Source organism: Colletotrichum scovillei, assembly GCF_011075155.1.
Source record: "Colletotrichum scovillei strain TJNH1 chromosome Unknown Contig00003, whole genome shotgun sequence".
Lineage (NCBI taxonomy): Eukaryota > Fungi > Ascomycota > Sordariomycetes > Glomerellales > Glomerellaceae > Colletotrichum > Colletotrichum scovillei.
In genome coordinates, this window is record NW_023336261.1 from 4,783,646 (window position 1) to 4,802,483 (window position 18,838).

The 18,838-nt window shown below is 50.4% G+C and overlaps 6 protein-coding genes across 6 annotated transcripts; 2 read left to right on the forward strand and 4 right to left on the reverse strand.

The window, feature by feature from the left end:
• Positions 1–142: 142 nt before the first annotated feature.
• HER10_EVM0002801 (uncharacterized protein) lies at positions 143–1,718 on the reverse strand (the record flags this gene model as incomplete). Its single annotated transcript, XM_035472496.1, has 7 exons — positions 143–609; positions 691–745; positions 805–1,158; positions 1,237–1,277; positions 1,327–1,390; positions 1,450–1,469; positions 1,532–1,718. The coding sequence occupies 7 exons, from the start codon at positions 1,716–1,718 to the stop codon at positions 143–145; spliced, it is 1,188 nt and encodes a 395-aa protein (XP_035335780.1).
• Positions 1,719–2,951: 1,233 nt separating this feature from the next.
• HER10_EVM0010306 (O-methyltransferase) lies at positions 2,952–4,860 on the forward strand. The gene has a single exon (XM_035479770.1). The coding sequence runs from the start codon at positions 3,825–3,827 to the stop codon at positions 4,731–4,733; it is 909 nt and encodes a 302-aa protein (XP_035336471.1). The 5' UTR covers positions 2,952–3,824; the 3' UTR covers positions 4,734–4,860.
• Positions 4,861–5,183: 323 nt separating this feature from the next.
• Positions 5,184–6,348, reverse strand: HER10_EVM0009277 (UbiA prenyltransferase; the record flags this gene model as incomplete). Its single annotated transcript, XM_035478768.1, has 3 exons — positions 5,184–5,757; positions 5,822–6,116; positions 6,171–6,348. The coding sequence occupies 3 exons, from the start codon at positions 6,346–6,348 to the stop codon at positions 5,184–5,186; spliced, it is 1,047 nt and encodes a 348-aa protein (XP_035336376.1).
• A 2,788-nt stretch (positions 6,349–9,136) lies between these two features.
• HER10_EVM0004825 (ABC transporter) lies at positions 9,137–12,217 on the reverse strand. The gene is made up of 5 exons (XM_035474456.1): positions 11,925–12,217; positions 11,768–11,857; positions 11,240–11,709; positions 10,267–11,182; positions 9,137–10,209 (listed from the first exon to the last, which is right to left on the reverse strand). Exons 1-5 carry the CDS (start codon positions 12,132–12,134, stop codon positions 9,355–9,357), a joined length of 2,541 nt encoding a protein of 846 aa, XP_035335974.1. The 5' UTR covers positions 12,135–12,217; the 3' UTR covers positions 9,137–9,354.
• A 1,335-nt stretch (positions 12,218–13,552) lies between these two features.
• On the forward strand, positions 13,553–15,459 carry HER10_EVM0004595 (uncharacterized protein). The gene is made up of 2 exons (XM_035474231.1): positions 13,553–14,592; positions 14,661–15,459. Exons 1-2 carry the CDS (start codon positions 14,025–14,027, stop codon positions 15,062–15,064), a joined length of 972 nt encoding a protein of 323 aa, XP_035335954.1. The 5' UTR covers positions 13,553–14,024; the 3' UTR covers positions 15,065–15,459.
• A 326-nt stretch (positions 15,460–15,785) lies between these two features.
• Positions 15,786–18,083, reverse strand: HER10_EVM0002832 (uncharacterized protein; the record flags this gene model as incomplete). The annotated part of the gene is made up of 3 exons (XM_035472526.1): positions 15,786–16,206; positions 16,297–17,579; positions 17,649–18,083. 3 exons carry the CDS (start codon positions 18,081–18,083, stop codon positions 15,786–15,788), a joined length of 2,139 nt encoding a protein of 712 aa, XP_035335784.1.
• Positions 18,084–18,838: the final 755 nt, after the last annotated feature.

Sequence of the window (18,838 nt, forward strand, 5' to 3'; positions counted from 1 at the left end):
CAGCTTGGGTCTTTAGAAATCGATGAGGGAATTGGGTCATTCATGCATGTATAAAGAGTAGATACTAACATTATGTCGCATAAAGATGCCCCACAGCGCAGCTTTGGCGCTCTGCCTCCTGCAACCATGCATCAGTACTTCATTACTTCGTGTTCGAATCAGTAGAAGCTCTACGGATCTTCTGCTGCACTTCCGACCCCTTAGGAGCATCCCAGCCCTCTGAAACCCCGTGTATGATAGCCTCTTCACTGTCGTTTCTCGATACATTCCCCATATTCGTCTCGTCTCCCCTCCCTCTCCCGCCTGATGTGATGGTAGCTTTGTATCCGGTATGTCGGCTCGGCAGACTCTGTAGAGGATACGAAGATCGCGTTCCATTCCCCTGTCCTTCCTTGCCATTGCTCCCCAGCGGATACTTTGTTTTGCATGAAGAGAAGCCCAACAGTGCTGGAAAGAACGTCTTGAAGAACGCCTTGAGTGCAGAGGAGCAGCCGCAGAAGATGGCGACGTAGAGCTCAACGGCGTACCAAATGAGTGAGCTAGCGAACTGCCGGTATATCTCGGGTTCGTTTGCCAATTGTCGGACGTAGTAGAAGCGCACGCAGCCAGCTGTAAACACCGGTCAGTTGCTTGACTTTTTCAGAGCTCAATCCGTCAATTGGACAACAGTATCATCGGATTTCGACTTACCTGCAACGCAAACCACTCCCAGCGCAAACACTGCCGATACCGCCCACTTTTGCCGCTACCATTCCATGTCAGCAAATGCGAGGAACTTTCGAGGTATGTCCACGGTGATGGTACCTGCGGTAATTGCAAGCCCCAAATCATGGGAATCGGGCAGATCCAAAGACAAATGTCTGTGACAATGACAATCACCCCAGCAGCGTCCCAGAATGCCTGTTGCACCGCAGCCGGCATACAGTACTCTGCATAAATTTCGTGACTCCCCTTGGATGTCCAGTATACCGAGGCAGGAGTGCATTCAATGGCGGACATGACGAAGTGGCATATTCCCAATCCGATCACTGCTGCCATGAGTCCATACACCGTCCATCGCATCTTTGGTCGGTTATCGAGGCGTAGATAGAATAACAGAAGACCGACTTTGACGAGCACGTTGCCGACGGCGAAGAATAATCGGGAGATATAGAGCGACTTTGCGCAGGGGAGCGGGGTCAGTGAGTCCTCGTTGAGGTTTGGAAATTCTCGGGGAGACTCAGAAAACAAACATACCAGTAACATTGGCTCCCACTCGTTCGACGGTATTTCAGCTCCTGTCTCTAGTTAGCAAGAGAGATCTAGGCCTTGTATTGTCTAGCTCACTGATTCTCCCTAGGCCATGTCTCACGGAATTCATGACACAAACAGACTGCAGGATTGTGGCGATCTATATCGCACTTGTCAAATAAAGTTCGATGCATTGAAAAGAATAAGTTTGATACCCACGGTTCCGGCAATCATCATAACTATAGAATTGTGTTGGTCAGCAAGAACGCCCCGACTAAGAAGCTATTCCAATGGCACGTACAGTCGTCAGCCCCGATAGACTTCGTGATGGAGAACCTCGTGTATAACCTGACACCCATGACAAAGACTATGACGATGATCAATGACCCATTGACTCCGAACGCCCTCTGTTGGGCCGTGTTAAAATCCGATATCGATGGGCTGCCATCCTCTTGGCGGCTAGACAAGACACGAAAGAGGTCTTCCATGGCTGATCGTGTCGAAATAGTCGACGAACTCGGGTCCGAGTCGAGGACGGACCATCTCGCTGGGGACAAAGACAAGAGTGGCGGGGTGAGTCTGGGATAAAAGCATCCTCTGCTCCCATCCATTACACTCCCGTCGTCCTTGCCGATGCAGACCGGTTTCCTGATTGGACTCAGTGGGTGGCTTGCGCTCGGACAGCAGCCAGGGTAGCGAATGGCGAGTGCTGCAATGTCTTCCAGGAACAGAACTCGATCGTTGTCACGTTATGCTATTCATTGTGAGTGTGTGTGGGAATTGACAAGGTCCAGAGTGAAAGGGGAGTCTTTCACGAGTCATAAAGGCTGCTTATCGTGGGATGTAATCGCAAGTGCTAGTGATGTGGATCAGAATTGTCTGCTTCGCGTGGAGCACGGCAGTCAGACGGTAAAACATTACTGAGTTATGGTCTCCCTAGACCGTCCTTATATTTCAAATTTTGCCATGACTTGCTGTTTCAAGCTTTGAGCCGGATGGATTATCTCACAGCCCAGGGCTTCCCTTTCTCTTTCTCTCCTAAGTTTCGAACCAGCGAGCGTAGGGAGTATTATGACATTTGGTCTCTTAGCGACAATTTTTGCACCTCCATCTTCTTCAAACGCCAAGTCTGCCTTGTGGTTGGATATGTCAGATTAAAACCTGATCAGGCGGGGTTTGGATCCTCTCGATGCAACGCTGTACGGTAAAATCACTTTCGATGTCCCCGCGGAAGACTGCCGTCCATATTTGGTGTCACATTCCGTCCTCAGAGTTCCTGAATGCAGAAAATCTCCCGCTGTCATGACTCTGCCTGACATCCAATTCAATTTGCGCTGATGTTACACGCCATGTGGGATGCCGGAAAGACGCTGAATCGCTCGCAAAACCAGTATTTTTAAACGTGATGACGCGATGAGAGTGACTGAGTACTCTGTGGATCAGTCACGGTATCCGTAGGATCCCCTTGCCTTGAGCGGCGCAGCAGTACAGTGGAAGATTCAGTTGATAACTCCGTGTTAGCGGGACTCTGGTTAATGGATCGCGCTCAGACCAGAAGTTCGACCTGTCAACTTTGGTGGATATTCATCATGCGGGGAGGGCTAGACGGTCAGCGGGGAGCACCCCGATGCCGCTGACTACACGGAAAACGAGCGTATGCGGACAGCATATACCGACCGAGCATCCCTCTTTTCGTTGTCTTGAAAGACGCTCTCTCTTCTGGATTCTTACGCACACACGTTGACCCGCGCGGCTACCATCCCCAGCTATCCTAAGTTACCTGCTAAGCCAGCTTGACAATGCACATACGCTAAAAGAACCAGGCAGCTTCATCAGATGAATATTCGGATTCTCGTTGACTCCTGAGTCCGACTATCAGTTGACCGTACGAACTGAGTGAAATGTCGCTGTGTTACTCCGGCCTTCTCATCCACATTTCAAGCTCTGGGCCCCACCAGGCCTCTGTTCCTGATCCTTCAAAGGGCATCACTCGTCAACACTGGTTGACTCAATTGGAAGCTAAGTGCGTACAGCTGAGACAAAACCTTTATAGAATTTACTTGGAATTTCTACACCTCTAACATCTACTGACGGCCATCTAATGCAGTCTTTCGGCCGAACATTCCATCCCCGGGAATATTCGAACTACACCATGACCTCCATTATTACCTTGTGTCTCCGAATTATCTGAGCCCTGCACGACGTTCGATACTGTGGACTTTGGGTAATACGATGGCGAACCCGAGGATTATCATTCCTTTCGTACTTAGCCACACGTTCAATCCGATGACGTATCTCATGCGAGTAAACGGCCAACAGTGCCTGCAGTGGACTGGGAAGAAAATATCAGATGAAGCGAGTCGCGCAAAGTTTCACAGCCGACAGAACGCCTTTCCGAATGCGCGATGCACGGCTCAACCAGCAAGTTCCTAGCAGCTGCTTAGCTTGGCTATCAGCATGTACCGAGGCACAACAGCAGGACTATCTATGGCAAAGAGAGTTTCTCAAAACCAAGGCAGCTCGCGGGCTGCTTTCTCTTGCATCACCGAAGCTCATCCATCTACTCGAGAGCAAACTGGATAGCAAGACATACGATGCCTTCATCAGCTTCATCCGGTGGACTCGGAAAGGGCAAAGTGACCCTCAGCGGTGCCCAAGAGACCCTCCTACTGACGCTCTTTGCCCGCGCCAAAGATGCTGAGTCTTCGCGTCCGATTCTGAATGATCAATATGCCCTCGATATCGTCTCCCAGATCAAGGACCAGGGTTACGACTTCAAGCGCACAACGGCCGGCGGCCCCACCACCGTCATGTTTGCGAGCTCCGTCTCGATGCGCGCTCGCATGCTCGACATTTGCACCGAGAAGTTTCTGAGGAGGAATCCAGGCCCGGCCACCGTGTTACACCTGGCGTGCGGCATGGACTCGCGTAGTCTTCGGGTCAAATGGCAGGGCGAGGGTCGCTTGTGGATCGACGCCGATAGGCATGATGTAATTGAGCTTCGACGGCAGGTTATGAAGGATCCGGATACTGGCAAGGGCGAATACCGATTGATCGATCCGAACATTCACGACGACGCGTGGCTCAGCAACTGTAAGATCCCCACCGATCGACCGGTGCTGATCCTTTTCGAGGGGTTAACGCCGTACCTCACCCCCGACGAGATGTACGGCCTTTTGCGACGGATCGTGAACTACTTTCGGCAGCGCGGAGTCTATGGCGAGATCCGATTCGATGCTATTGGATCGCTCACTTATTACACTGCCAGCTTCTTTCTCAACTCCACGTTCAAGCTGATGGGGACGCGCTTCAACTACTATCTGGACGAGCCGAGAACGTTGGAGCAGAAGGTCCCCGGATTGAAGTTCAAAGAACGCATCTTTGGCACGCCGGATCTTCTGATCTTTGGATTTCTAGGCTGGGTTGTGGGATTTCTGGGATGGGTCGCCGATCTGTTCGGGCTCACAGGTCGCATTGGAGGAGGCTATGGGTACGAGTTCTGAGGGCTTTGATGACCAACATCACATATGCTCAAACATGAGCTTCATGTATCAACAAATCCACGCGGGATTTCTTCTGGAGATTCGGCAGACTCTATATAAAGTTGAGTCACACTACGCGACATCTGAGATGACATGGCTCATGCAGATCATATACAATGTTAAATTGTTGCATCCCATGAATGGTACTTGGCGCCGTTGTAAAGACATCCAATGAAATGAGTTCCTCATTGTCCCTCGACAAGCTCAGCAACATTGATGGGTATCACTCGGTCTCTGATGTGAGTGCACATTACCCAAACTTCCAGACAAATCAGCATTGTAAAACAGAAATCGCATGAAATTCAATGCTTAAGTGGAAAACACTTCGCCGTTCGACCTCCAGACTTCAGACTTCCTCACTAGCGAAGCCTTGAACGCTCTTGCCTAACCTTTTTCTCCCGTGGTATCATTTCAAAATCTCACAGACCGCTGCTCGCTCAAAAGGACCTGAACTGCACAAGCAGCAATAGTCCACACTCCAAGAACGAAGTTGCTCTTATGTATACCTCCTCCACTCGATGGTTTATCCGCGTCGAAGTGCGCCAGCTGTGCTGCGAAGGAGGCAGTCCATATTCCCATCCAACTGAACCAGAGCCATAGAGACCCGAACCTTAGAAGGTACAGAGGCATGCACATGACGATTGGGCTGACCAGAACAAGAAGGAACCGATGGAAGTGACGCCCTCCAACAGTGTAGAATGAGTTGACGTCGATTTTCTGGTCATCGACAATGTCTTGGTAGCTGTAGGCCGTGTTGAGGTAGATGATCCAGAAGAACACCATGAAACAAAGCGGCAAACAATAACCGATGCTGTCGCCAATCGACTCGTACCGACCGTGGATCGCGGATCGACCCAGAACTGCGGGCCATGCAATCGTGAACCCCAAGATGTATTGCGGGTATATGCGAAGCTTCAAAGCCATAGGCCGTTTGCCATACGGGTATAGAGCCGAAGCCAAGATGACTGGGAACATGTGTTGGAATCTGATGACGAATGTTAGAATACTTGTCATGTGACCTCTGGGAGGAGGAAAACGGGTGGCCATACACATCCTTTCCATTGAGCATATTGTGGACAATGGACAAAGACACGAGCAGCTGGAGCACCATCCAGAGCATCGCATCCGTGGTGGTCACGATGCCCGCGGCCAGAGGACGGTTCTTAGTTCGAGTGACCTTGGCATCGATATCCCGGTCCACCCAGTCATTCCAAACCATACCGGCGCCACAAAACAGGTACGCAGCGATGAAACATAGTGCGGCCTGTCTGAAGACGAAAGCAGGCTGAATATTGCTATTGGGATCGACGAGCTCGGAAGCACCAGCCAACAAAACCGACCAGACTGTACCACTGTGAGCGTTGCGAAACCAGACTCTGGTAGAACAAAAAGACATACCTCCAGCAAAAGTAGTGAAAAGAGGGTTGTACTTGTTGAACCGCGATAGGGTTATCAAGTGCCAGAACAAGGTGACCTTTTCCGGCTTAGGCTTGCCCGTGTATATCTCTTTGCATTGCTTCGTAGACTGCTCAAGCTTGTATAATGCAATAGCATGTGAGATGCTTTGGTACAACATGTCGACTCGGGGATTGATGACGGCGACGATTGTGGTTTGGCAAAAGGAAAGGCGTTTAATTGAAGGAGCCCACGTTCGAAGGAAGCGGACCGAACGCGCATGTGTGGTTTTAAACCTCCCGGTCTTTAATTCTCCTCCCTCCCCAGCTTCTCTCTCAGCTGTGGACGCGCAGCGTCCGCCTTGATATTTCACCCGCCAAAAGGACCACAAGCTCCGCGTGTGCGTCGGTTTCAGATGTGACGTAGTTTGTGCTGTTGAGTTCATTGTTGCAGGGAACTTGCTGTAAGGCTTTTGCCGAGGTGAGAAGGTTCACACGTCTCGGCGTGTATGGCATTGATCAAGGCATCTTAGCACTGTCTGTGTGGCTGTAGGAGAGCCCGGTTTGCATGATTTAAGTAACGACACTTTCAGCCCAAAGCTTCTAAATGGGAAGTTCTCAAAAAGATCAACGCAACAACTCTTGCAGACTGGACTTGTCTTAGAAGCTCACTATGAGATTTTAATTGAAATATTAAATCAGAAATAAGAGTCTTCTTCAACTTCCAAATCTCAATGCCCAAGTCGCCATGAAGCAGGTGGGCAAGAGTTACACAGTATGGCCAAAAGCATTCTGGTTCATCTGAATTCTAGAACAGCCTAGGTCTCCGCAAGACCGTGCGCGAGCTGGAAAGCTGCTTGACTAGCCCAGCCCATCTAACGTTTCTTTCTCGATCTCCTGCAGCTGATCTGTGGGGCATTCAACGGCAGAGGATGATGAAGCTGGTGAGTCGAGGGATGTTCGTTGCATGAAAAGAACAAGTGGATGTGTTCCCTGATCGACCATCGAACCGGCAATGGAAGGCCCTAATCACTGTCATACACGTAGTCCGACGAGCTAGCAGCATCCTGGTCCGTGCCTGCGAGTTCTTAGCACCCGTGGGCAAAGGCGCCTCGTTTTCAGCCGATCGTCGATGACTAGTTGTTCTCCTAGCCCCCCTTAAAATCAACGGTCATCGATTTGAACTGAACGTATGATTCACATGATATTTACCGGAGCTGTGCTGACGTGTTTTGTCGTGGGTGGCTCTGATCGTTTCTACATATAGAGAATGCGAGCTTTGAGATCCACTCCGAACCTGAAATGGGGGTTGCCAGTTGGGAGGATGCTTGTTTGTGAGACTGTTGGGCAGTGCCTCCCGCTGGCTTCGTCATTCACTAACGCGTAAGGGGCAGGATGTCAATAGTGAGGCTGCTAGGGTATGCCTCCTCTGGCATTTCCCCATACACATCTTCTCCTCATTGAAAATGGGGATAGCCTTTGCTGAGCTCTTGGCGCAAGCTGATCTCCAGGATAGTTTACAAAACATTCAGCAAAGTTCACAACAATTTGAACGGGAGACACTGCTCACAAGGTTGCTTGCCATGCCGCTATTTGTTGCGAAGTCTGCTTATATGTGGAGAGACTTTGCAGCAATAGGGCTTGTGGACGCCATTGAAAGAGTGTTCAAGTAATATTGCGGTGTTGAGACACTGTTGTACTAGTCCTGTTTGCATGCCCGCAGCAGTAGAGTGACGATGGTTTAATGTATTCGGGGCTAGAGCCATCAAGGGTGGAAAATACGGAACTCGCCATTGCTAAACAGTGACATTGTAGATTCTATCCACCGCCAGCTGACCTCTCGCTCTGGTCAGGACTCACCAAATGCTTCAGGTGGTAGTCTGACAAGAGGCAAAGTGGCATGTTGGATTTTGAAAAAAGAAAGTTTAGAGGGACCCGAAGTTCCAACAAGCGTCTGTTGATGAGTTCTCTACTAGTTCCAATCGAACTTCTATACCAAGAAATGGAGATAGAAGAGGTATCTTGGTCTGGTGTTACACACGCCATAACTCTCCTACCTTACGGGGAGCTGGCTCACCATGCGCCTTTACATAGTCAAAAAAGCGACCGGCTAACCTTTAAAATGGACCACAAGGTCATACCTTTGCCTTTTCAAGTCAAAATCACTTGCATCAAGTAAGTAAGTTGTGCATTGGTTCACTGACTCTGTCAGGTCCTGGAGCGGTCGTTGTCGGAATGTAACCCGTAACAGAAGCACCATACTCCGCATAAGCTAGCTACCCTTTTGAGTCGCGCCTAGAGTTGACAGTGTAGTAAAAAGTTGGACTGTTCACACACAGTCAGCCTTCTAGCTATTATATAAACCGAGCTTTGCCAATTGTCTTGTAATCACTCTAGCTGCTGTACTCTCCCTTATCCGGAGTTTCTGGCGCTTAAGCATTGGCAAAGATGCATACAGCATATCAAGATGCGGGGTTCTACGATTCTTGTTATGACAACGACTTGAAGAGTGATTAACAAGGAGTAAAAAGAACCATCAGCTCACGAAGAGCTGCTAACCTTTCTTGCAGCAGGCGCGAGTCCTGGTTAGATAACGGAAGACAGCGAGGAATCCGTTGCTGCGGGGATATTACTAGTGACGGACTAAAACAAAGACGGGGGGCGCTGTTATGGTTTAGAAACAAAATCATGGGACGAGACAGACTATCCTAGGCACCCGTCATAACCAGGGCGGACTTCTGTTTGTTGAAAAGCGCTACGAATGTCACCAAGTCTGCTTGACACGTACTTAATCCGGCCTAATCGGTTTAAAGTTTCGTGTTCAACTCTTAAACGGCTGCCTATATAAAGTGGACTTCAAGGCATGAATCGAGTCGCCTGAATGCAATTAGGGCCGGCTCCGTCGTTCCCTTTTTGGGCAATCGCGAAGGAGCCAATCAACAATCATCAAGTGGACATTGCCGTGTAAGTGCTTCCCGCGGTAACCCACACTGCTGGGTCTTTGATGAATGACGCCAAGATCTAAGAACGACTTCACCGTCAAAGATAGCAGTAAACATAGATTAGTCTCCAAATTGGGTCCGTGTTGTTACATCCACCTATCTATACACCTAGTCGCACATCTAGCTCATCAGCCTCTCGGTAACTTCGGTCGCCGTAGAACAAACGAAATCCATGTTCGGCTTTCCTTACTGCTGGGATGCAGTTTCCGAAGACTCTCCTTCCTTCTCCACCTTTTCAATATTCTTCTTCTCGGTGGTGGTCTGTTTCTCCCACATGGCATGGTATCGGCCTCCGAGCGCCAACAGCTCGGCGTGCGTGCCACGCTCAACAACATTTCCCTTGTGGAGCACCACGATCTGATCGGATGTGGTAATGGTGGAGAGCCGGTGGGCGATGGTGATCGTCGTACGACCCGCAGTGACACGCTCCAGGGCGTCTTGGATCTGCCTCTCGGTGTGCGAGTCCAGAGATGCCGTGGCTTCGTCAAGCAACAAGATGCGGGCGTCCTTCAGAATCGCTCTCGCGATGGCGATTCTCTGTCGCTCACCTCCGGAGAGTTTGAGTCCGCGTTCTCCGACCTTGGTGTCGTATCCATCGGGGAATGCGAGAATGCGATCGTGGATATTGGCAGCCTTGCATGCCTCGTATACGTCGGCTTGAGAGGCATTCCGGTCGGCGTAGAGCAGGTTGTACATGATGGTCGCATTGAAAAGTACAGTGTCCTGAGGCACAACGCCAATGTTCTTCCGTAGGCTGTCGAGCTTCAGATCCTTCAAGTCGTGGCCGTCGACAGTGATTGATCCTTCATTGATATCGTAGAAGCGGAAAAGAAGCTTGAGGCAGGTTGACTTGCCGCTGCCAGACTCTCCAACAATGGCGGTCTTGGTGCCCGGGGCAACAGTGAAGCTGACACCGTTGATCGCGGGTTCGCCCTTTTTGCTCTGGTAAGAGAATTTGACATTATTGAATGCAACCTCTCCCTTGACGGCGGGTAGGGTGACGGCGTCGGGCTTCTCCACAATGCCGGACGTTTCTTTGAACTAGAGAAACAAGGTTAGCGTTCCAGAGGTGGTGTATTGAAATGAACAAGGACCCACCAGCTCAAGCATTCGCTCTGCCTCAATAAGATTGTTTTGCAGCATGGTGTAGTAAGTTCCGAAGAAGTTTAGTGGACCCTGCAGTTGTACAAAGTAGTTGATCAAGCTGACGAAATCACCAACACTCTGCTCGCCCCGTGAAATCTTGTAGGCAGAGACTGCTACAAGCAGAGCAGTGCCAAGGGAGAAAATGGAGCTCTGTGTAAGATTAAGAAAGTTGAGGGACCACTGCACCAGCCGCTCCGCGCGTTGGTACACTACAACATGTTCCTTGAATCTCTCAGTTTCGGGCACAACTGCGCAATTGTGTTGCACAGTCTCGTACGCCATGATGGCGTCAGTCTTGGTAGCTTCCATCTCACGATTCTTGGTGGCCATGTCTCTTCTTTGCTTGCCGCGATATTTGGCCACATAGATGGTCAGGAAGATGTACGACCACATGATGAAGAGCACAATAATAGTGTAGAAGGCGTCATACTTGGCAAAGAAGACAACACCAGCGACAAAGATATCGAACACCATGGGGAACACTTGGAAGCAAAAGTTCTCCAGGAAAGTGTTCATCGCAGAACCGCGGCTCAGGGCACTGGTCACCTCTCCAATCTTTTTGTTCAGATGGAACTCCAGAGAAAGCCCCAACACGTGTTCGAAAGCAGCGCAGGAGAGTCTGCGGAAGAGTGACTGAGAGACCGGGATCCAGAGGACAGACCTCGCAGCTCCGAGAATGCCCTGGTTGCCTTGGAGAGCACGGTAGACGACATAGAGAACAATTTGTTTGTAAGGAATGATGCCATAGCCGAGCGAGTCGACAAGGGTTCCGAGCTGAATGGGCGCCAAAACGTTGATAGTCCGCTGACCGACCAGGAGTATGATGCAAACGACCACAATTCCTTGGTATACCGGAGAGTCTTTAGGCCTGGCGCGCGGCAAGTTAGCAAAGTCCGCAAAGCGGTTGAAAGTAGGGTTACTCTACCATAGATATGGGAAAAGAACCCTGAACCCAGCAAAGTAGTCAAGCCATCCCGTACCCGAGACCTGGGTTCTGGCAGGAGGCTTGTGAGCAGCAGGTCCGTGGGGGTGGGCGCCGCCGTAGTTGTGAGACGCTCCGTTTCCGTTTCCATTTCCGTTCCCAAGAAGGGACTGTCTCTCTTCGGGGTCCGACTTGGGTTGCAGGGGCTTCAGCTTGTAGTCTCTCAGAATGAGACATACCATCATCGCTACCAGCACAACGATTCGAACAGCGGCCACGATATCTAGAATATCGAGAAGACCATTGTGGACGCGGAATGAGTTCTTCTCAGAAGAAAAGACAGCAGCGATGAAGGCCTCAAAGAGCGCACCTACAATCCATGCATAGAAATGCGCCGATGTTGGCGTCCAAGGGCCTTCAGGGTCAGGAAGTAGGCCAGCTAGATAGTACAATAAGACGGCAACATAGGATGCCTATGGAAGTGTCAACACCAGCGTTCTTCATTGGGGTGGTACTAAAGACCCCACTCACCAAATAAGCACTGAACGGGAACACGACTTTGCCAGCCCCATCGTATTGGCCAGCAATAGCGCCGTGGACGGCAAGGATGATGGTGGCAAGCTAGAAAAAAATAAAGTGTGAGCTTTGAGGACAACTCAGGACCTGTAGAAGTGTTTCCCAGACTCACGAGTAAGAGAGAGAGTATGAGCTGAAAGCCCCAGATTATCCGCGCGTACAGTCGCGAAGCTTTCTTCTGCTCATCGTCTGTCGCGGTCTGACGCGTGACGCCATGGCGGTCCCGGTAGAATTGATAGGACTGCGCCGCCAGTAGAGTGACAAAGAGACCGCAGGGATAGAGATAGAAGGCAACCTCCAGTCCCAGCAGAGTCTCCGCCATGACTTTAGCCGTTTTTATTCAATTTGAGGGTGTGTTGAACGAGGTCAAACTCATGATGGCAGTTGGGATGATGTCAACTCCCGACGGTGCCGCAGATTCTCCGACGGACCTCCCTGGCGCGATTGGGGGGTGCACGGACTACAAACGTCGGAAGTTCCTCGGGCACTGAGGGTGGTGTATAGTCACGTGATATTCTCTCTCAGATTAGGTAAGCTTGGCACGTGATATGGAAGGCATGGAATCTGACCTTACCTAATCATCCTGCTGCACAGTCAGCGTCCTGCTCCCACTGGCCTCAGCTTTGGCCGAATTCTCCAACGCCCGGCGATTATTTGCTTAGGTTCACAAAAGGTCCGTCCATTCTCGCGCCATTCATCCATGAGTCTATGAATCAGCACCAGAATCAGCGCCGCGCATCCGATGTTTACCTACTCAACGTCGCCGTTCTTCGGGTTGCGAGATCATAAGATGTGCCCTAAGCGAGCCGATTTCCCGTCAGGCTAATGCAGCAAGTTCTGCCTGACCTGTCCAACTTGGTCCAAGACTCGAGGGATCCAGAGCCGATGCCTTTGACGAAGCGATTCAAGGCCAGCAACACAAAACAGCGCAATCCCCACGCCGTCTCGTGTCCATAATTTGAGATTACCGTCCGGGGGCTGTGCCCGCCCGTGTTCCCCACGCTGGATGATCGCCCTGATCGCCCTGACAGCAGGTTACCATGAACTCTAGAATCCTTGGCATCGCGTCTTTCAGCAAGATGTCGGGACAGCCCGCACAAGGCGACAAACCAGGCGCTTTTCAATGTCTTGGCATTGAGCTAGCCGCAAGGGACCGCACCATGATAGCTTTCTTCGAACACAATTCAAATCCCCATGTGTCTATTTCAAGCCCCTGACGATCTGTCAGTAGGAAGGACGCTTACTCGGTGATTTAGTTTCCCTCTAACCCAGAATTCGCTCGCCTAAAAGCCTAGGTGCCGGGTGCCGAAGACCGAATTCATCCCAGATCGACCATGGCTGCAGCGGCATGCCCGTGGTGCCGTATTCCCTTGGAGAGAAACACCCCGCATGCTCATGCCTTTGTTCCATATTTGTAACGCGAACCAAACCAAAGCGTTCCACGCCCGATCGGGTTGGACGGCAACTTTACGGGGCTTCTGATTGGGCCGTGGACGTCTCCAGGGATACTTGGTTCACAGAATTCTGTCGCGTAGTCAGACGTGGTGCAAGGAGCTAGGGCTGGGGCGACACATGTCGGTGGCCTCTAGACTTTGGCAAAGTGTCTGAAGACTGCCGGCGCCCGAAGCTCCAGGGCCCGAGAGGGTCGCTTTTTCTCCTTCGCAGCACGGGTCCCGCGGCCACGACTAACACTCATCTGGTCGGGCGAACATGACATGGACACCACGGCCTCGACATGGAGCCATCAAAACGGTGAGCACAGCCGTTCGCCCTAAACAAAGGAGGCGCTCATTTCGTTCCCTCTTTAGTGTGCTGGCGCAGCTCTTGCTACGGTCAAATTCAGGCTCCAGAGTCGTATTTCTTTTTCTTGGAATCGTTCTCCGGTTTCCATCTTCCCTGTTCACTTGATGTTTACTGTTCATTGTTTCTGTTGTTTTAATACTGCCACCTTCTCCAACCTTGACTGTGTCATAACCTGGATAGATTGAAGCCATCGTCACTCTATCAAGGTCGACAAAAAGCCACCCTCGACGCCATTTTGAGGGCCGCCACAAGCCACTCGACACTCTATTTTCTCTTCTTCCTCTGAGCATGCAACTTTGCCATATACCCCGGTCCTTGACGTCAGAAACTTCCCTTGACTTGTCTCTCCTTCCATCTCTTTGCGTGTCGCCTTCAATATAGGTGTTTTCGTACATACAGGCTAAACATCATGGCCGACCTCACAACTAGCCTGGCTACCAGGTCACTCCCGAAAATCGAGACGATCCAGAATGGACCACTATCAGGCCTCCAGGCATATGGGTCGCTCCTCCTCGTCTCAAGCGTCATCGTCGTTGTACTCATCGCCAACATTCTCGAACGATGGCTACTGGAAAGAGTCTATGGCGAGATCTATGCAGTTCTACAGCGCCCTGAGAACGAAAAGAGACGACGCTCCTTTACGTACTACCATATTGGTGCCATTATCATGCTCACACTCTTCTGCATCGGAGTCTACCCTGTGTTCCGTTTCCTCATCGGGTCTGCCGACTTGACAACGGACGTGTCGCCAGGACCAGGAAGGCGTATCAGAGTAGGCGATCTGTTGTTTACGGTGGCGCAAACATATAGCGCCTACTACGTCTTCGAGCTCTGTTATCGCACACAATTCGCGAGTCCTCTCAGTATCGCCCATCATATTGGACTTTTGGCCATCACGCAGACCGCCCTCTCCCTGTTTGGAAACATCGAGCACCACCCAGAAGCAACAATCGAGTTCTACATGTGCATGGTGTGGGGTATGTTGACAGCAAACTGCCCGAATCTAGATGAAGTGCAACGTTGAATGACTGACTATCTGATCTAGGCGCTTTCGATGTCGTAGTAGAATTGCCCATCTACCTTTCTATGATCATCTGGCGAATCAAGCGGCGTGATCATCGACTACTCTCCTACCTCACCTCCGCCTGCTTCGTGTGGGTTATTGTTGGTGCTGTCTCGGAGACCGCAGTCACGATATACCTCTTGCACAAGTCTTGGGATCGATGGGGTCATGTGTGGAGAGTGGTCACTCCCGTCATCTTCACGCTATGGATCACGACCCAGCTCTACGGCGCAACGAGGCTCTTTGCAATGGCTCGGTCGGAGAGGTGGAAGGCCAGCAAGCGATCGCCGGAGGAAGGGTCTGTGGAGCCCATTGCCGAACTACCAGGAGCAGTGGAAGACGGAGAAGTACCCGGACAAGAAGAATCCAAGAACAAAGCAGTATAATGGCTCCAGAGAAGCTTGAGTGCTACGAGGCCGCCCACTCCCATTCGAACAAATCACACCCCCCACACGAGAACTGGACTATGCCTTGTTCGTTGATGCTTGGGCCGACGAAATGGTACCTCGAAAATAATTCTCATCGATAGTTTTGAGGATTTACCAAGTACCGGACCTGGCAACAATCTCTCTCTGATCGAAGGGGAACAACGCGCGACTGACTAAAGTTTGCGGGCACTTTCTCTATCTAGTGGGACTCTGATCACCGACAGAAACATCAACGATTGCCAAGTCCTCCACCTACGCGCTTACATGACAGTTCGCGCAAGCTTCAAAGCCGCCATTTTATAATCGGTGGCCAATCTTTTTATGTTACGTGGTAGTCCAGAAGGATAGGGGCTCAGTGGGGTTTGAATCGAGACACCTCGTTTCTGCGTGTACTGATACTCGGGGGATAGCTTCGAAAGCAAAACCTCGAACCGTGTTGAAAAGACCATAAAGCTTTGTAGGACCCCAAGACAGGTCCTCATATTTAATCAATAATTAAAGAACAATACCGTTAAACCCATCAACCTTTCTCCCGAACTATCGTGCATGTATAAATCTGTGTTGCCTCGTTTCGCCTCCATTAATGATTCATGGGTCAAGGGTCTCGACGATGTGAGGTTGACTTGGCTTGGTTCCTTGCATCTAAGACATGGAATGTGGTTCAAACCTCCTGACAGATTCAGTCACGATTCTGTTGTTTTCCTAATCGATCCGTACTCTCTTGATGACCAACTCCCGTTCGTGATTGTCCCTCCTTCAGATCTTGTATCAAGCCAAAACGAAGCCGCTCAGATTTCATCTTACGTGATAGATCAATTCCATCCAGCCCTCTATAGTCTTTTGGCACATCAAAATATCTCGAATCTCGCAACGCAGTAGAAGCGTACCCAAGGATCTCTGGCCCGTATGTGCAGTGTTTGAAGACAACGCTCGAGATGCCAGCTGCAAGAAGCACGATGCTCGCGACCAAGAAAAGCGTAATCCATAATGAGGAGATCTCAAAGTTGATAATAGGGGTACTTGTTTCTGCATCGACGGAGATCTTGGCCCTAAATGTTGGTTTATCCGCATCCCACTCTGCGATCTCGAACGAAAGCTGGCTGATTAGGAGGTAGGTATTGAGGAGCTGGCTAAGTCGAATTCCCATATCTTTGGCTGTGACATTTTCTATGATGCAGTATTCGTCGGACCTCAGTTGTTTCAGCCCTGGGTCAGCGAGATGGTAAAGCGAGAACTCGGACTTGTATGCCGTAGAGCCTCCGATGGAGAGCGGAAGCTCGCGTGAGACAAAATCGAAGACGGCGGGGAACGATAACTGAGATATATCCCCAGGAGCATTTTTCTTCTGAGATTTCCGCTGGGCTACCACGGTGCAGTTGTGTCTGTCGGTCCGAGCCGTGCGAGAACAGTTGACGCGGGACTCGGCGTACTCCTGAGATACCCTGCAGAGGCTCTTTGCCGAACATCCTGGATTGAATTCTTGCGGAGGGAATATGCTTTGGAATAGGAGAGTCGTTGGCCCAGCGTCGATGTGCTGCTCCTCTTTGAACAAGATGGGTCGGTGCATGTCCTCGACGCGACCATGCAGAGGGCCAACGGCTGGTTTTGTTGGATAATCCGCAGGTTCCATCGACCATATCCGATCTATAAATCTGTCAAGCGCCAGAATCCAAGTCGAATCTAGCCCGGTGGCGTTTCTTGTGTAGTCATATCCGTGCCAAGTACCATTGGATAACTTCGCGTTTCGTGTGACACTAGTGTCGACAGCCAGGGAAGAGGCTGATAAATCGTCGCGGAATACTTCTTCTTTCAGTAGGTCGTCATCTCCTAGATCCATCTTGAGGGTTTCAACATCCGAGCAGTCTAAGCTCATGTAGCTGGACTCCAGTGAAAATACAGTGTGTCCAACTTCGATGCTGTTGAGAGGGATCCCGGCCAAAGACGAATACTCATTCACGCCGAGATCTTGATCCAAGTCCACCCAATCATCTGTGTCTAAGCGCTTCAGGAAAGGTATTTTGACGTTACCCCAGACATCCATAGGATCCGCTTTCAGTCCTTCAGGCATTGAGATCAGGGTGTTATACAATGTCGACATGGGCCGAAAGCTTGCCATTGAGGTTGAGTACGAGAATCCCACCCAAGTCGCCCACTGAATGGCTTGACTCTCAGCGTTGGTGTCGAAGTAGGTTATCGTCGTGTTTATGTTGTCTGGGGCGATTTGTGAGGACATCATTCTCAAAATAGATTGAGTGCCCAAAGGTGAGAGGGCCCATATCAATACCAAAGCAGTACCCACGATATTGAATGATCGAAGTTGGATCAGATTGAGTAGGGTGGCGCCGACCGTTCGGCTGCCTAGGAACTGCTCGAGAGAACCGAGGGTCGTGCCGGTTTCTAGCTTCCAGCGAGCCGCTTCATATGTAAGACGACCTACAACTGACGCAAATAGGATCGGAAAGGCAGTCGCAAGCTACATTCGGTCGTTATTGTCAGAGTTTGACTTACTTAGCATGGTCAGGTAAAAGGGTTTGGTACTTACGATCGTGATTGCGTTTCGCCAGGCCCCGCGGGAGCTTTCAGTACTCTCGGAACCGTCAAGGCGCCACACAATGACGATGAAGACAATGAGACCCAAGGGAAGAACCACAGCGGCGCAATCTGTTACGATAGTGAAAAAGCCCAACCTGTTGTTAGGCAAGTCAACCCTCGATACGGCGCCATCAGTGTCGTCTTCCGCAACACGGTCGTACTTCGTCGTGCCATCGGTCGAAACGCGTGGACCGGTTATCGTAGATGCTACATCCTCTGTTGCAGCATCGTCTGGCTCAGGTAGACATTGTTGGGCTTCAGGCTCTAGGGGGTAGTCCCTGTTGGATGCCAGCGAGGTACGTCGACTTGAACTTGGAGATGCTGGTTGCCCATCTGGCCTGTAAGCCAACGGAGACAAAAAGTTGATATTAGAGTCGTGTTGCATTTTGTTCCAAGCAAGTATTGCGAAACATCAAGTTGTCGAGAACTCTCCTGTTACCTCGATAAATGGATTGAAATCGAGCGAACAGAGGAGGGAAGAAGTCTAGGATTATTAACAGGGACCGGCGCTCATTAAAAGATTGAAGAGAGAGTTGTGTCACAATGAGCAGGCCACCAATAATATGGCGATGTTCTGTTTTAAGAAGGCTGGAGTCACAAAATCATATTGGGGGTGTGTCGCACTGAATGTCAGCTTACGCCCAGAGCTATCATTATACTAGGTCTTTGACAATAGGAGAAGCATGTGTTTCATCTACATTTCTTGGATGCTACTAAAAGTATGAGAGTCATCATTGTAAATGAGGTTTTGAAATAATACACCGCTGGGCTATCGATGGGTAAAGTAAGGTTTTGAATAAAGGCTTTAGTTAACTGACCTTGGTGTCGGGGTAGATAGAATAACGATACAGCCCCCCTATTTCTATCCTACATTCTATGTCACGCCACTTGATCCCATGTGCAGTTACAAGAAGGACCAAGAGAACGTGGGTGCTGTCATTGAGTCTTCCGGAGAATTCTATAGCCTCACCTAGCTGCTTTACATACTGAATTGTACTAAGATTGCTGCTTTGGGGCCGGTGAGCTTACGTTATGTACCTAGATGCTCTTCAGCGGGTAGACCGTTCAGGATGTTCGAAAACCTTGGGGGGCCTAATTCGTGGTGGGTTTAATCTTTCCTGGTCAAGCATTCACCTACGC

Excerpts from the sequence above, each read along its gene's own strand:
- HER10_EVM0010306 (XM_035479770.1), top strand. The coding sequence starts at position 3,825 with ATGCCTTCATCAGCTTCATCCGGTGGACTCGGAAAGGGCAAAGTGACC.
- HER10_EVM0004825 (XM_035474456.1), bottom strand. The coding sequence starts at position 12,134 with ATGGCGGAGACTCTGCTGGGACTGGAGGTTGCCTTCTATCTCTATCCC. Across the intron at positions 11,183-11,239 it reads GTTCTTTTCCCATATCTATG|GCCTAAAGACTCTCCGGTAT; the intron begins GTAGAGTAACCC and ends GCCGCGCGCCAG. Across the intron at positions 10,210-10,266 it reads CAGAGCGAATGCTTGAGCTG|TTCAAAGAAACGTCCGGCAT; the intron begins GTGGGTCCTTGT and ends TTGTTTCTCTAG.
- HER10_EVM0004595 (XM_035474231.1), top strand. The coding sequence starts at position 14,025 with ATGGCCGACCTCACAACTAGCCTGGCTACCAGGTCACTCCCGAAAATC. Across the intron at positions 14,593-14,660 it reads CTACATGTGCATGGTGTGGG|GCGCTTTCGATGTCGTAGTA; the intron begins GTATGTTGACAG and ends TATCTGATCTAG.